The sequence below is a fragment of the Gymnoscopelus microlampas genome (genome assembly GCF_963454915.1).
Source record: "Gymnoscopelus microlampas genome assembly, chromosome: 13".
In the NCBI taxonomy this organism is placed as follows: domain Eukaryota; kingdom Metazoa; phylum Chordata; class Actinopteri; order Myctophiformes; family Myctophidae; genus Gymnoscopelus; species Gymnoscopelus microlampas.
Window position 1 is genome coordinate 40148256 of NC_139950.1, and position 16150 is coordinate 40164405.

Consider the following 16150-nt stretch of genomic DNA (forward strand, 5'->3'; position numbering starts at 1 on the left):
CTTCCAACAGCCTGTAGGCTTCTCCACCTCCACCCCCACCTCCTTTGCCTCCTCCTCTTCCTCCTCCTCTCTGTATTGGTAAACGTATCTTTCATTATCTTCAACATTTGGCAGCTTCACGGGGTCAGATGCCGTCTCGTTCACCACAGAGGAAGGCTTGCAGGGTTGTTGGTCCCTGTTGGGAAAGGCTGCCCAGGACCTCCTGTCTCCTTTGGCCAGAAGAGGGCGCGCTTGGTCTTTTGGACTCTGCTCTTTGTCACAGACCAGCAAGTTGTGGATGGAGGACGGCAGTTTAAACTCGGCTACCAGCAGGTTGGGTGCTGAGGCTGTGATCAGGTTCCTGTAGAGCACTGTCTGGGCCCTGGGTGACTTCGGGGAGCCAGAGGAGGGGGGGGCATCGGGCTGCTCGGGTGGCGTGACGGCCCCTTCCGGGTGGGGTTGATACATGATGTCCGAGCAGATGCTCTGCCTGTAGCTGTTGGTGTGGTTCCAGATGTCCTCCAGCTCTTCTTCCACCTCCTCAAACTGCTGGTGGTCTGGGTGTACGGGCTCCGTTTCCGCCTCCGCTGAATCTGGAGATTGAGCCGACGACGGCGCAGTGTTCGTCCTCGCCTTTGAGCAGTCCCCTACTAGACCCCCCACTTCCAGAGACATCAGCCTCCCGACCACTCCCCTGGGATGGGGGTTGTCCGGGCACGGAGCCTCGGTACACAGCATGAAACTGCCAGAGCTGGAGACCCCGGAGTCTACAGAGTCCTCTCGAACACTGATGCTCATCGTCGACTTGAGGTTCACCACCATGTGAGAAGCCTGGCTCGAACCCTGTGCCGACTGAGGGCCGGCGCTCTCTTCGTGTGCACTTTGAGGTCCAACGCTCTGATGATACGGGTGTCCGTCTAAGTCTTTAACGAGCGTGTGTACACTGAGGCAGTCGTGTGCGGTCTTAGTGGAACAGTGGGTTCGGTTCACGTGCAGAGGGCTGCCTCTACGCGCTCGGGACGGTCGGCTGGTCTGCTCCCTCGCATCGTAATCTGCATGATAGTCCCACTCCTGATCTCTTTCCTCGTGCAAACTGATGACCCCGGAGCAGCTGAACTTAGAGAGGTCGTCGCAAGGTACGGTCTGATCCTCGTCTTCCTCTAGGGAAGGAGGAGGTGTCGGTGATCGGAGCCCCGTATCCAAATGAGGCAGATCTTTCACCACGACCACCTGAGCGTGTGATTCGGGGAGGCTCGCTGTGTCGCTGACCGCCGCCGGGCCGCCCTGCGTGGCAGGAGCAGGCGGACGGGTCTGTTTGAACGAACTCAAGGCCGATTGTCTCTGCTGGTCGGGATGAGTGACGCTGCCTTTCTTGGCCTCCGGGGGAGCTATGGTGATAATGTCCTGGATGCTGGGGATGAGACTCACGTCCTTGGGCAGGTCGAAGCTCAGAACGGAACCCAACGAGAGGAACCTGCAGTGGCTCCTTACTTGCCCCGCGGAGGAGGGCATGGCGGACGCCGGGCCCTCAAACTCCGCGTACGGGGTAATGCTGTCCTCTCCCGAGCAGCACTCCACATCAATGTCCCTCAGTAGTGGATTCTTCATGTAAGCCAAGAGTTCTGCTCCGTCCCCACCGGCCGGACTCCCCGTGGACTTCTTCTTTCTGCTCCTGCCCTCCTTGAGCGGCCACGTCCGCGTGTCGTACGCGACCGGCTCGCAGGCACAGCGCCGTGCCGCCGCGTCGCCGCGCTCCTCCACCCCCATGATCTTCTGTATGGTGTGTCGGCGAGCGTCTCTTTTCCACTTGCGCTTCTTGCCCATCCTCTTCAGGCTGCTGAAGATGGAGCTGCTGCCGCTCCGCGTCAGGGAGTGGAAGGTCACGGCGGGCACGTGCGGCGAGGAAGGCGGCGGCGGCGAGGGGGAGAACCGGGACAGAGAGGAGGAGGCCGAGGCGGAGGAAGCGGGGCGGGCGGTCTGGCGGGGGAGCGTGATACTCTCATACACAGGGGTCAGAGCCATGTTGTTGTTATCCTTCACGTGCAAATAGGTACTTACCTACGGAAAGGAGAGGAAAAGAGCATTAGTCGTTGTGCGTGGGTGTGACATCTTATTTCATTTAGACGGCGAGAGGCTTTATTGCAGATGCTTTAAAGCCCAGAGAGACTGCAGGCTCAAACCCCTGCAGTCCTCTGTACAAACAAAGGCTTCTTGGTTTTGCTTTCACATGTGCTACAGATGAATAATGACACAAGAGCAGAAATGACTACGACAATCAGCTACCTTCCAGTGACACACATCAGCTCTGGTTTCCTACACGAGCACATCATAGCACACAATGTACCGGCTTTTTCTTCAACAACAAAAAAAAGAAAGAAAATCACACAGTCAGCGAAGTGAATGTACAAAAGAACACACAATTAGAGGAATAGACACGGTTGCAATAGTACTCTTTCTCTTGCAGGGACTTAATCAGAATCATATGTGGTTGAACATGCCGTCATATGCAGCTGTAATGGCTTGACCTTTCAACTCTGTGACTAATCTCATGTTGCCGTGGCAGCCCCAGACTATAAATCATAGTATGCAGTCTGGGGGCCTGTCTTTGAAAGTTCAGCAACAGTTCTCTTGTCTAATGACCGAGGCCGTGTTACCAATCCAGGCCCCCCGGGCCATGCTGTGAGCCATTTTTTTTGTGAGCGGGAACTTTCACGGGAAGTGAGCGTCGAGGTCACATCACGGAGAGAGACAGACAAACAACAGCCGCCTTACATAAGGGCCCCGCAGCAAAAATGACACGAGAAAGAAGAGAGAGCTTCTGTCCATGTTCACAGCAGGCAAGACTGAGCCTATATGTCGTCACTACCGTTCAATTTGAAACGCTTCTGTCTCCTCTTAACCACTCGAGCCCTATACTTCGTCGTGCAACAAAAAGAGACAATCTATGAGCTCATAATATAGTCATAGTGACTCATTGTAGATCTGCAATTTTTTCAAACTTTTTAAAAAAAAGTGAAATGATAACTTTTTTAAATGTTTTATTTGCCCACCACAATAGTGATGCCAGGTTGAATGTGGTCAAGGTGCAATGTTGGGAGAAAGTAATGTTTCCCCATTGAGGGTTTAATTTCCCAACGTTTTTTGTGAGGACATTCATCTGAGTACCTTAACATGAAGACAATGTTGAAAGTACAAAAACTAAATAAAGAAACTCAAGAAATGTCATTTCAGAGTAGGCTTCAGAATAACTCTAACAAGTCCAAAATATACATCATAGTTTTCAGTGCCATTACCTCTCTTTTTGAAGTGGAGTTTTATTAGCTTTTACTGGGTTTTTAAGCCTTGTGTAATTCCCCCTGTGTGGTGCCAGCCTGGGTTGTATGGCAGATTATGCCAGACCAATTAAAAAAGCCATTTTAAAACCACGCTAACTTGAAGAAATTAACATATTAACATAAAGGATTCTGATGTAAATTGCTAAAGGTAACCCTCTCTACTAGTTTAATTTATAGATAGATAGATAGAGAGATAGAGAGATAGAGAGAGATAAAGAGATAGAGAGATAGAGAGAGAGAGAGAGAGTATATATAATGTTGTATATATGGCTGGTTCTGAATTATGGTATGAAAACGTCCACAGGGAGACCATTGCCTGGGTGGCAAGAGTTAGTAAAGCATGCCCCCCCCCCCCAAACCTGCACCACCCCACACTGCAAGAAAGACAACACTCAGCATGCAACTCATCACTCTGTATTCATAATGAGATGCAGCATGCAGCACCAACTCACGCCGCACAACGTTACCTCGTCTGTACTCTGCCGATAAATCTTTCTCTTTCGCTTTAAACTACCCAAAGTATTTTCCAAAAGCCCCTGGCAGCGCCTCCAAAAGCTTTTACAGGCAGAAGATTGAGACACAGTGGTGGGCTAGGGAAGAAAATGGGAAAGAAGCAGAAATGAAGGGCCAAGACAGTGGGAAATGAACAGCACGAGGCTAGCAAAGGGAGAGGCTAGTCACCGCAGAAGAGGAGCACTTTTATGAAGGAAAAAAAAAGTTATGCTGTTGCCATTCCATCAGGAACAACAAGTGATGAAGGATAAATCTCACTTTCAATCCTGAGGTGAAAAGTGAGAGTGTTTAAGCACCCTATACTTCGTCATACAACTAACGGTGAAATTAGCCAATCTTCAAGCTCACACCGCATTACATCCTGACACATTGTGAGCTTGTAGATCTGCTATTTTGGGAAAACATGTAAAGAAAATTTCAAATTGTTTAATCTGTAAAATATTTTTATATTCAGAAAGATTTAGCCTATAATGACTTAGCCCAAAATAGGGGCACCAGGTTAAAAGTGTACAGTGACTTCCCGAGTGCAATGATCACATAATAGGTAATAATATGCATCTCTCACCCTGTGAACAGGTTCAGAGCTCTCCTCAGCTAGCTCCTCCATCATGGGAGGGGACTCTAACACCTCGACGCGGCTGTCCCCCGAGTTTCCGAAGCTGAGGATGAGGTTGACCGTGCCCCCCAACGCAGGGGCACCACTGGGATCTTTGAGGACCAGAATGGGGGGCTTGGGTGACTCCGAGGAGGTGGCTGCTTCACCTCCTCCTCCCCGTGGGCCGATGCTGTTCATGACCTCGTAGCCGTCGTCCGCTGGCTCGTCGCCCTGCTGCTCAGCGAGTGTGGCGGGTGACGGCTGGCCGTCCGCTGACACGTTTTGTACGTTGTCCACGCAGGCACTCGGAGGTACCGGGGACTGGCGGGGTCGGCAGGGCTCTGGGTCAGGAGTTGAACTCTGTAGGAAAGAAGGAGAGAAGGGAGAGGTTTTTGTGTGTCTTTATTTTTTAAGTTTTCAAGGTTAAATTTTTGAGTGGTGCCAACCACTCCTACATTTGACTTTGTCCGTGTGTCCGTATGTCCGTCCGTCCGTATGTCCGTATGTCCGTCCGTATGTCCGTATGTCCGTCCGTCCGTCCGTATGTCCGTCCGTCCGTATGTCCGTCCGTATGTTTGAGCACGGCTGATTGGTCAAGCTTCACGTGACACGTGACAATATGTTGTCACGTGTCATGTGACAACAATATGTTGTCACATGACACGTGACAACATATTGTCACGGGGGGGCCCAAACAAAATACCAACAACAACAACACAATCACAAAGACAAATAACAGAAAAAGCAGCTGCAAAAATAATAGCGAGCCTTCGTGCTGCTGTGTCATCATATATTGACTAACGTTTGAACGAAGCTTGAGCAACTGAACGTTTTGAGGAGAATATACAATACCAAAATGATATGTAATGTATTTGGCCACGGACCCCCATCTCAATATATGTTGTCCCAGGGACCCCCCCAGAAGCAAAGATCGGAGTAAAAAGAATTTTGCTTTAAAACATATATGTATTCAAAGACTTGCACACATTTTCCACATAATTATTTTTTTTTCCAGATCTACAAGCTCATAACGCGTGCTCACAGCACTCGGTGCCGCGCTATGAGCTTGTATATCTGCTATTTTTGAATAGCCAAATGAATCTTAAAATGACACAGATGCATTCCCGGTCTTATAATGGATTAAAAAGGCTGCCATGTTCATCTATACCTGTGTGAGTGGTGTGCAGACCGTGGTCTCTGAGTAGATGTTGTCATGTTGTGAGGAGGGCTCCCCTCTCCTCGTCTTGAGGAGCCACTGTTGTTTCTGAGCCCTCCAGTGCACCGAGATCCATGCCAGCATGCTCCTCAGCTCCTCCATACGTTCTCGGACCTGCAGGAGGTGTGGAAGGAGCAGCATGTCAGGGGTTTGATGGCTGATGGAAGTGGCCTATTCTACCTGTAGGATCTGATTTTGGGTGTTAAATTGAATCATGCGGTAGACTAGAGGGAAGGAGAGTGAGTGTGGGTATAGACTTAGAATCGTCTCATATAAGAATTGTGGTCCAAAAATAAACAAACTGTCTCTGCGATATTGTCAGGGAGGAGGCTCTGTATCGTTTATGATAGTCAGTCACTTATATTTGATATAGTCTGTTTGTGGCGAAAATTTAACTAATTCGGGGAAGTCACATTAGCGTTTTCTCACCGTCAGTTGATGCTTCATATCCATAAGAGTCAAACCGCCGGGATCATTAGTTTATTTTTGGAACACAGTTCTTATTTGGCGCGATATTAAACACGTCTATGGGAATTCAGAACGGGGGTGGGAAACCGCAAACCAGGTAGGATGTTTAAATTACATTAGACTTCGGTGCTCTATATGAGAGGGATTTTACGGGGGGAATTGTTTATAAATTACGTCATATAATATTGTTACTGTCGGGTGGAAACCTTGTACAGGATATCCAAAACTTTACTTTACCTTACTCTTCGGGAAATGGGAAAAAAACCCTGATGTGTTCCAATAGATCAAAATATAGTTATTATTTATTTAGTTCATACGGTAAGTTAATACTTTCCCATTGGTAAAATATTTATGAAACCCACAGAAACTTTCAACCTGGCATCCCTATTTTGGTCCTATTATTATTATAGGTAAAGATTTCCCAAATTCTTTGAAGTTTTCTCAAGTACAGTACTTGAGTAAATGTACTTTGTTACTTCACGCCATTGTTCAAATATAATAATATCACAAAAGTGCTTGTAAAATAAATGAATAAAGATCAACTTGTGAACCATATGAAGTGAGTAGGAGAACCTTCTCACCATCTCAGCCAGGTGGTGCTCTGTGTCCAGCAGGTCTCTCCCCGTGGCAGCCAGCTCATCAAACTCCACAAACCTCTGCTCGATCTGCAGGTCCAGCTTCGCAGCCAGCGACTCCTGTCCGTCTTTCCCAAGATGCAAAGCGGCGTCCGAGAAAATGCACGACCGGGTGTCTTCTGTCCACGAGCTGGGGGGGGGTTGAGGGCCCGGGAGAAGTGGTGGAATAAGTACTCAAATGTAGAAGTACAAAAAATTCTAAATGTACTTGAGTAAAAGTACAAAAGTATTCGTATCAAAATGTACTTAAAAGTGGCAAAAGTAAAAGTACTCGTTATGAAGAATGTCCCATTTCACAAGTTCATAATGTATACAAATCTTTTGAAAATAGCAGATCTACAAGCTCACGATGCATCGCATCGCGACGCATCGTGAGCTTGTAGATCGGCTATTTTGGCTACAAATGGCTAAATATAAATAGGGCTGAAGTGGTTAATGTATGTTTTGTGATAATAATCTAAATCTGTGAAGTAACTAGTAACAAAAGGTGTCAAATAATTGTACTGGAGTAAAAGTGCAAATACAATATTTGCCTCTGAGATGTAGTGGAGTAGAAGTAAAAGTGCTGAAAATTGGAAATACTCCAGTAAAGTGTACCTCAAAATTGTACTTAGTTACTTTACACCACTGGCCGGGAGAAGAGAGTTGTGAGAAAGGCCATGCACACAATAAACATGAGAATAACCAGATCCACTGACTGCACAGACACCCTTGTCACACAGGCCTGACCCAGGATACTAACACTGGCCTTCTCAGCACAGCAACAAAAAAATGACATATTTCACCAGAGGGACCCCGGGGCTCGACAGCAAGAACATCCTGTTCTTTACAAGAATATATATATTATCGGGGCAGATGTTCTATGGAAGTGGAGTGGGATTATGAAAGCGTCCGTGACCCCCCCCATGAGGGGGGCTGGGTCATCCTCCGTGCCCCCCTGCTTACATCATGGCGAGGTAGCTCCTGAAGAAGTCCTGAAGCTGAACGAACTCGCGCAGCCTCCCTCTGTTCTCCGCCATGCTCCTGCCCACCTCCGTCCAGCCTTGCAGGGTCGCCCGGATCTTGGCCCCCAGAGCGCTCACCCTCTCGGGGCACAGCTCCTCCAGCCGCGAGGCTTGGCGCTCCGTCTCCTTCACCTCCTCGCCGATGACCTCATAGTCAATCTGCAGAGAATCAAAATAAAAAAAGCCTATCATCGTCTCATCATCCCAGGGATCAGTCAGATAGGCTTTTGGCAATCGGATCTCTAAGCATGAGTTCATCCCCTTAGCTTTATGCATAATGTGCAGAAGACACCCATATGGTCTGCATATGGCCCAGCATTCTATAGCTAGAAAGCAATGTTGGCTGTTTCTCTCTCTCTCTCTCTCCGTTTGACGAGGCAGTAATTAACCCATTAAAGACCTGAAGCCGATTCTACAAATGTCTCCTATAAATCCCAACAGTATTCTGAAAAACGTATGTTTCTATATCAGTGGTGCTCAAACTTTTTCATGTCAAGGACCCCGAAAATTATATATAATGTATTTTGCTGCGGACCCCCATCTCAAAATACTATATATTCCAGGGACCCCCAGAAGCAAAGATTTAAGTTAAAAGAACTTAAAAGAATATAAATATATTCATTTGCACACGTTTTCTCAATTTTTCAAAAATAGCAGATCTACAAGCTCGTAGCGCGGCACTCGGTGCCGCGCTACGAGCTTGTATATCTGCTATTTTTGAATAGCCCAAAGTGTAAAATAATGCTTTTTTTTAGCTCAAATCAAAAAGTGACACAGATGCGTCCCAGGGCTTAATGGGTTAATAGCATAAAGGCCTCAATGGGAGCGATGCTTTATAATGTTTCTCAGCTATGGTTAGCCTCAGGAACACAGAGTAGCGGATGCCTGTCCGCTGACGACACACTTATTTCAGAATGGGGAGATTAGGTCATTTCTGTTCTTCAATGGTATCAAGTCCAGACAGCTGTGCGTGCGTGTGATAAACACAACGCTGCCCAAAGATGACTCACAACTCTCTAACCCCCTAAACCCAGAGACATATACAACACACACCCCACCAAATAGAACCTTTGTATCACACACACACACACGCGGGTGCGCACGCACACGCACACACACACACACACACACACATACAGTTAACATTCACTGAGCAGTGACTCACACACACATAAACAAATATCCTTGGTGAATAATAAACATTTGCACGCTCTGTGTGCGTGTGTGTGTGCGTGTGTGTGTGTGTGTGTGTGTGTGTGTGTGTGTGTGTGTGCGTGCGTGTGTGTGTGCGTGTGTTTGCATGGTGCAGTTTATATCATAAATTAAACAGCGCACAAAGCCGGGGTCTGGCCGGCCCTCTCGCTGGATGTGAGAAAATCTGGCACAACAGGAAACAGACTGTGGAACAATGTGTTAGTAGGAGAGAGACCACAGGGGAGGAGGGGGGCTTCCCCTAAACACCAGGGGCTTCGGCTCCGCAAACCGACGGAAAATACGGCATCATATTAACACACCGCTGCGTCGCCGCTTAAATGTTTACGGCGGTGTGATCGCAATGTTGGTGTTTTCCTCGCCCTCACCTCCAGGCGGTCCTGCAGCTCCTGCAGGTCTTGCAGGCCGTAGCGGTCCGGCTCGCACTTGACGGCCATGTCCGTCTCCCTCTCCAGGACGTCCACGCTGAGCGCCTTGCTGCGGCACACGCTGTCCTCCACCCGCACCGCCAGACTGGTATGCTGCATGGGCCGGGGCAGAGAACATGATCATTATACTGTAGCAGTGATTCTCAAACTTTTTAATTTCAAGGACCCCCAGTTTGACATGTATTAGGCTAGGGACCCCCATTTAATGGCATTTCTATCTCTGGGACCCCAATTTATATTGTAAAATCAATGTTAATGTAACTCTGAGAGTGTACAAATGGAACCAAATGGACCCGTTAGGGTCCATTTGGTTCCATTTGTACACTCTCTGAGTTACAGACCCATTTTGAGGCAGTGGTGGCCTAAAGGTTAGAGGAGCGCCCTCGTTGCCGGAAGGTTGCCGGTTCAAATCCCCGGACCGGCAGGAAAAGTCTGGGTGGGGAAGTGAATGTTCACCACTTCCCCAACACCACTGAAGTGCCCTTGAGCAAGGCACTGAACCCCAACTGCTCCAGTGGAGCTGCGTAGTGGCTAACAGTATAAGACTGTGGTTGTACTAGTCAGCTCCCAGGTTTTAATGTGTCTGTCTGTCTGTGTGTTTCTATGTGCAGGGCGTTGCTGAAAATGAGCACTTGTGCTCAGCTACTACCCTGGGTAAATAAAGAACAAAAAAATAAATAAAATAAAAATAAGGGTCCATTTGGTTCCTAACTATCCATCATTTAGCTGGGGACCCCCTGGAACTCCCTCAAGGACCACTGGGGGTCCCCGGACCCCACTTTGAGAACCAATGCATTATAGCATCAATAACACCAGTGGTTCTCAAACCTTTTCATGTCAAGGACCCCCAAAAAATGTATGTATTTGAATGCGCTCCCCCATCTGAAAATATTTTGTGCCAGGGACCCCCATAAAAGATTTATTTTTTTCAAGCTGTTGTAAAATAGATCTACTGTACAAGCTCACAAAGCATCACGTTGCGACACATTGTGAGCTTGTAGATCTACTATTTTCAAAACCCGACGTATAAGGGTTAAAGTGGTTCAACTGATTCTGCTATACTGATGCTATACTAACTAATTTTGCTGGGGACCCCCTCAAGGACCTCTGGGGGTCCCCGGACCCCATTTTGAGAACCACTGTATTACTAAACTAGTCATCATCTGTTTTCCCACTGAAGATGCTGCTAGGAAAGACCTGTTTTGAATACTGTCACTGGTTATCCTCTATGGACAAGCATATTCATGGATATTTTGATATACATGCCTTTTTTAGCCCAAAATAAATAAAATAAAAACACCAAATGACCAATAGCAGCAGGGAGTGGTGGCTTATTTGGGGTCTATTAAAGCCAGCAGCCACAGACAAAAGAAAACCAGATGTTTACTCTATTGGTCTGTGCAGCCATGCAGCTGCTGTTTGTGGCAAAAAAAAGGAGAAACTTAAATGTATTGGAATCTTGAACGTACTGAACTTCATGTGAGATCACTGTAACGGAGAAAACTTTATTCTGACCATCTATTTGATGAACTATCGCTCTTTGTGGTCGGTTACAGTTACATGTCGAGACTATCTAGAGCAGTGGTTCTCAAACTTTTTCATGTCAAGGACCCCCAAATTGACACTTATTACCCCACGGACCCCCATTTTAAAAGATAAGCCAGGGACCCCAATAAGAGAAGGTTTTTATGGCTGCTCTCTAGCAGTGATTCTCAACCATTTTAATTTCAAGGACCCCCAGTTTAACATGCATTAGGCTACGGACCCCCATTTAATGGCATTTATACCTCTGGGACCCCAATTCATATTGTGAAATCGATGTTAATTTAACTCCGAGAGTGTACAAATGGAACCAAATGGACCCTAACGGGTCCATTTGGTTCCATTTGTACACTCTCAGAGTTACAGACCCATAAGGGTCCATATGGTTCCTGTCCATCATTTAGCTGGGGACCCCCTGGAACCCCCTCAAGTACCCCTAGGGGGCCCCGGACCCCAACTATGAGAACCAAGGATCTAGAGAGTAATATCAGCGATCTGTGTACTGTACCTTGCTCAGGAGCTGGTGGATGGCCAGGTCGTGGCTCTGTGAGCGGCCTCTCTCTCTCACCGTGTCGTTGAGCATCTCCACAGCCTCCCGCAGTTCCTCCACAGGGGGGTCTCCCATGCTCTCCATCAGGGGCACCCCACCCCCACTACTTGGGAGTCCCAGCAAGGTGGGAGTTGAGGTAATGTCACTATGGAGAGGCTGTAATACAAACGCACGCATGTGTGTGCACACACACACACACACACACACACACACACACACACACACACACACACACACACACACACACACACACACACACACACACACACACACACACACACACACAAAATTGAAGCCAAATGCAAAGGCTTTAGAGCAGTTATGGGCTTGTTTATAAAGGATCATTATTTATTATAATTTGACCGCACAAAGCCTCCAGTCTTTGGCGACTATATGTTTTGTTTCCCCTTAACATTAATTAAGAAATAGCCTGACACTCAGCCTGAATTTTCATTTCGTTTCACTCCATTATTCAGTCTGAAAGCCCTCTCAGTGCAGACGATTTCTGAGATGGGGGTGTGGCCAAAGTGGGACTCTTTGGCGATTGGTTCATACTAGATCATCCCCATTGGCCCGGTTAGATTAATGTCACCAGACCCCTGAGCGTGGATAGCGATTCAGGTGGCTGGAGCCAGGCTAGTTAAGAAAGCAATTTGACCAAGAAACGGTCTTCTTTACAGCAAACTCCTCGTGAAAATCTGGATTATGTGTGCCTTGCTCAAGGAAATGCTGAAATAAGCTGTAAAGTGAAGTCAGAGCGTGTCTCATACTGTCAGGTACATGACTTATACTTCTTCGCGTGCCTGTGTCATGCAGCGAAAACAGCTGCTCTACAAGCTCACGATTCATGGCGCCGCCACTCGCGATTATACCATTTCAAACATCCCCAAAGTAAGAAGATGAGGAAACATCTCACCTGTCCCAGGCCGTAATGACTCCCGCGGAACTCTTGGCTCTCCTCCAGCTCCACGCGCTCCAGGAACTCAGTGAGCATGCGCGTGTCCTGCAGCTCGGAGCTCTGCAGGGTCAAAGCACTCTGGACGCTGTGGTACCTGGAGAGACAGCAGTGTGACATTAATAACCCCGCGCACCTCAAGTGTTTGTCTGTAACCAGGAATACAGGCACCGCTTCCTTTCATCGGAACCACATCACAGCAACGAGGGGAACCGTTTGTCACGCAAGAGTGCCGCTCCTCTAAAGGAATTCATACATCATAATGTCTTGTAAATATACACAACTGCTGGGCATGAAAGAACCCTGCCCACCCAGAGTTTATATTAGAGGTTGCAAATGGAGCAGCGACGTGACAAGGTTTTTTTCTTTTTTTTTTTACACAACAAATGAGCCTTGAGCTGTGGCCACTCGTGTGCAGGCCAGGGTTCAACTAGTGATGTCATCCCAACTGTCTCACAGCTGTTGAGTGAGAGAGGGAGAGCTCGTACCTGCGTCCGCACACTGTACAAGGGTCTGTCACTTACCCCACCCCCCCCCCCGCACCTCCATCCTAACACACCCTCGCCCTGGAAACACTTAACCCATTAAGACCCGGAACGCATCTGTGTCTTTGGCTATTCAAAAATAGCAGATGTACAAGCTCATAGCGCGGCACCGAGTGCCGCGCTATGAGCTTGTAGATCTGCTATTTTGAAAAATTCATGTCAATTTGTGCAAATCTTTGAATATATATTCTTCAAAGCGAACATTTGTAACTCAAATCTTTGCTTCTGGGGGATTCTATAAATGTCTTCTAAATCCTTTAAAAAACTTATGTTGCTATAATATCAGTGGTTCTCAAACTGTTTCATATCAAGGACCCCCAAAATGATATGTATTTAGGCACGGACCCCCATCACAAAATATGTTGTTCCAGGGACCCCCCAGAAGCAAAGATTGGAGTAAAACAAATTCGCTTTAAAAAACATATATATTCAAAGATTTGCACGCATTTTCACGATTTTTCAAAAATAGCAGATCTACAAGCTCATAGTGCGGCACTTGGTGCCGCGCTATGAGCTTGTATGTCTGCTATTTTTAAATAGCCCAAAGTATAAACTAATGGTTAAAGTGGTTACATAGATGCATTCCCGGTTTTAATGGGTTAACCGGAGCTCTTTCCTTTTCTTTATTTTCTTTGGTTAGCTAGGTGTCCTTTACAGAGTCTGGTCTTGTGTTTATAGACATAGGTGGCGTCCAATAAACCGACCGGCGTTGCCAACGCGCCAACTCGCTTGCCCTTCTCTGGAGGCAACATGAGCCTCGCCAAAGAGAGCCGCCGGGCATCGACTCGGAAAACACGGCATGAGTGACTCTGACATACACTGACAACCCACGGGTGAAGTGTATGTCACGATACGTCTCAAATGAGTCAACTTTTTTGCCTCGCTGTGAATGAGCACATGGGGAATTTATTCTGTCCAAGTAAAAAATGAAGACGTTTTAACCCAGTAAGACCGGGAACGCATCTGTGTCATTTTAGATTTCTTTGGCTATTCAAAAATAGCAGATCTACAAACTTGTAGATCTGCTATTTTGGAAAAATCATGAAGATTTCTGCAAATATTTGATTTTTAAATTTTTTTAAGCGGACATTTGAAACTCAAATCTTTGCTTCTGGGGGGTCCCTGGAACTAAATATTTGACAAATGTTCGCTTAAAAAAATATGTATTCCAAGACTTGCACAAATGTTCACGATTTTTCAAAAATAGCAGATCTACAAGCTCATAGCGCGGCACTCGGTGCCGCGCTATGAGCTTGTAGATCTGCTATTTTTGAATAGCCCAAAGAAATCTTAAAATGACACAAATGATGCTTTCCCCGGTCTTAAAGAGTTAAAATCGAGTGCTATGAATACAATATTATTTTTTTGTGGTTTATGCACTTTATGAAGTGAAATTGTTTTTCTTAAATAAATATAACTTTGGATTTTATGAATAACCTCTTCCACGTTTGATACACTGTGTACACTGTATATCATAGAGTAATGGCAAACATAACTCTGGAGCCACTTGGAAACACTGACAAAAAGTTCCTGACCACAGCGAACGAACGAACGAACAGACCACAGCGTAGGGTCTGCAACGTTCACGTCCATAACATGAATCTTCTGTGACGACGTTTGTCAGACGACTTCCCCCGTAAAACCCCTTTGCAGTGGTGGAAAATAAGCGCGTGCATTTACTCAAGCACTGTACTGGAGTACAATTCCAATGTACTTTTACTTTAGTAAAGTATTTCAATTATAAAATAGGGCTTGAGTGGTTAATAATAATTATAGTCCAATAACATGATATATATGGTTCTGAAATGATCATTTACTTTGACTTTTGCTAGTATATTTATGTTACTAAGTAAGTACCGTAAGTAAGATTTTCAATGCAGGACCTTTAGTTGCAACAAAGTATATTAACACCATGGTATTGCTACTTTTACACAATTCCAAAATCTCAATACCAGTGGTGTAAAGTAACTAAGTACATTTACTCAAGTACTGTACTTAAGTACAATTTTACTTTAGGTATTCTTTACTTTACTGGAGTATTTCCAATTTTCAGTTCTTCTACTCCCCCACAATTATTTGACAGCTTTAGCTACTAGTTACTTTGCAGATATAAATGATTACATTATAAAACACATTAACCACTTCAGCCCTATTTTATACATAGGCTATTTGAAAATAGCAGATCTACAAGCTCACAACGCGTCGCATCGCGACGCGTTGTGAGCTTGTAGATCTGCTTTTTTCAAACATTTTAGTACTTTTACCTTTGGTACTTTAAGTATATTTTGATGCCAATACTTTGGTACTTTTACTCAAGTAGCATTTTGAGCACAGGCCTCTTACTTGTAAAAGAGTATTTTTATATTGTTTTACTTACTTTACTTTTACTGTAAAATATCTGAGTACTTTTTCCACCACTGCTCAATACTTCTTCCACCACTGGGTGAGCGAGCACTCACTTCCTTTCAACCTCCTCCATGCGGGCTGGCAGGCCCTGTGCGTGGGGGTGACTCTGGCCCCGCAGCCTGTCCACCTCCTGCCTCAGAGCGCCGAGCTCCAGGCCGCGCGCCGCCACCTCTCGCTCCAGCAGACAGCTCTCCCTCTCGGCCATGCTCATGGTCTCGGGGTCCCCCGCCAAGGAGGACTCTCGCATGGACAACTCCACAGACTCCAGCCAGGCCTCCAGGCTGCCCAGAGCTTGCAGCACTTTCACAGCCTTATATAGGGAGAGACGTATGTGTATAGAACAACAGACACTATAAGACAGGAGGAGGCAGGGAAACGTCGGGATAAGGTATTGAGGAGAAGCACGTTATCCGTTTTAAACCACTGTGGGTGATTTAACCTATTAAGACCGGGAACGCATCTGTGTCATTTTAGGATTTCTTTGGGCCATTAAAAAATAGCAGATCTACAAGCTCATAGCGCGGCACAGAGTGCCGCGCTATGAGCTTGCAGATCTGCTATTTTTGAAAAATTGTGAAAAGTTGTGCAAATCTTTTTTTGTAACTCGAATCTTTGCTTCTGGGATTCTACAAATGTCTTCTAAATCCTAACAGTTTTTTTTGCTATAATATTAGATAGTCCTCCCACTTTTTTCATGTCAAGGACCACCCGAAATGATATGTATTTGGCCACAGACCCCATCTCAAAATATGTTGTTCCAGGGACCC

General features: G+C 46.3%; 1 protein-coding gene across 7 annotated transcripts in view; it reads right to left on the bottom strand.

Moving 5' to 3' along the window:
• mymx (myomixer) overlaps positions 1-16150 on the bottom strand; it is a 55476-nt gene that overhangs the window by 4758 nt on the left and 34568 nt on the right. For 4 of the 7 annotated variants that reach the window (XM_084076990.1, XM_084076988.1, XM_084076989.1 and 1 more), the window contains 10 exons: positions 15437-15693; positions 12394-12529; positions 11436-11633; positions 9326-9478; positions 7687-7904; positions 6688-6871; positions 5591-5752; positions 4393-4782; positions 3782-3904; positions 1-2037 (listed from right to left, as the gene is read on the bottom strand). In XM_084076990.1, coding sequence (XP_083933116.1) covers positions 1-2037; positions 3782-3904; positions 4393-4782; positions 5591-5752; positions 6688-6871; positions 7687-7904; positions 9326-9478; positions 11436-11633; positions 12394-12529; positions 15437-15693 — 3858 coding nt within the window. The remainder of the gene's footprint in view (positions 2038-3781; positions 3905-4392; positions 4783-5590; positions 5753-6687; positions 6872-7686; positions 7905-9325; positions 9479-11435; positions 11634-12393; positions 12530-15436; positions 15694-16150) is intronic. The other 3 variants (XM_084076991.1, XM_084076992.1, XM_084076993.1) reach the window with 3 other exon arrangements.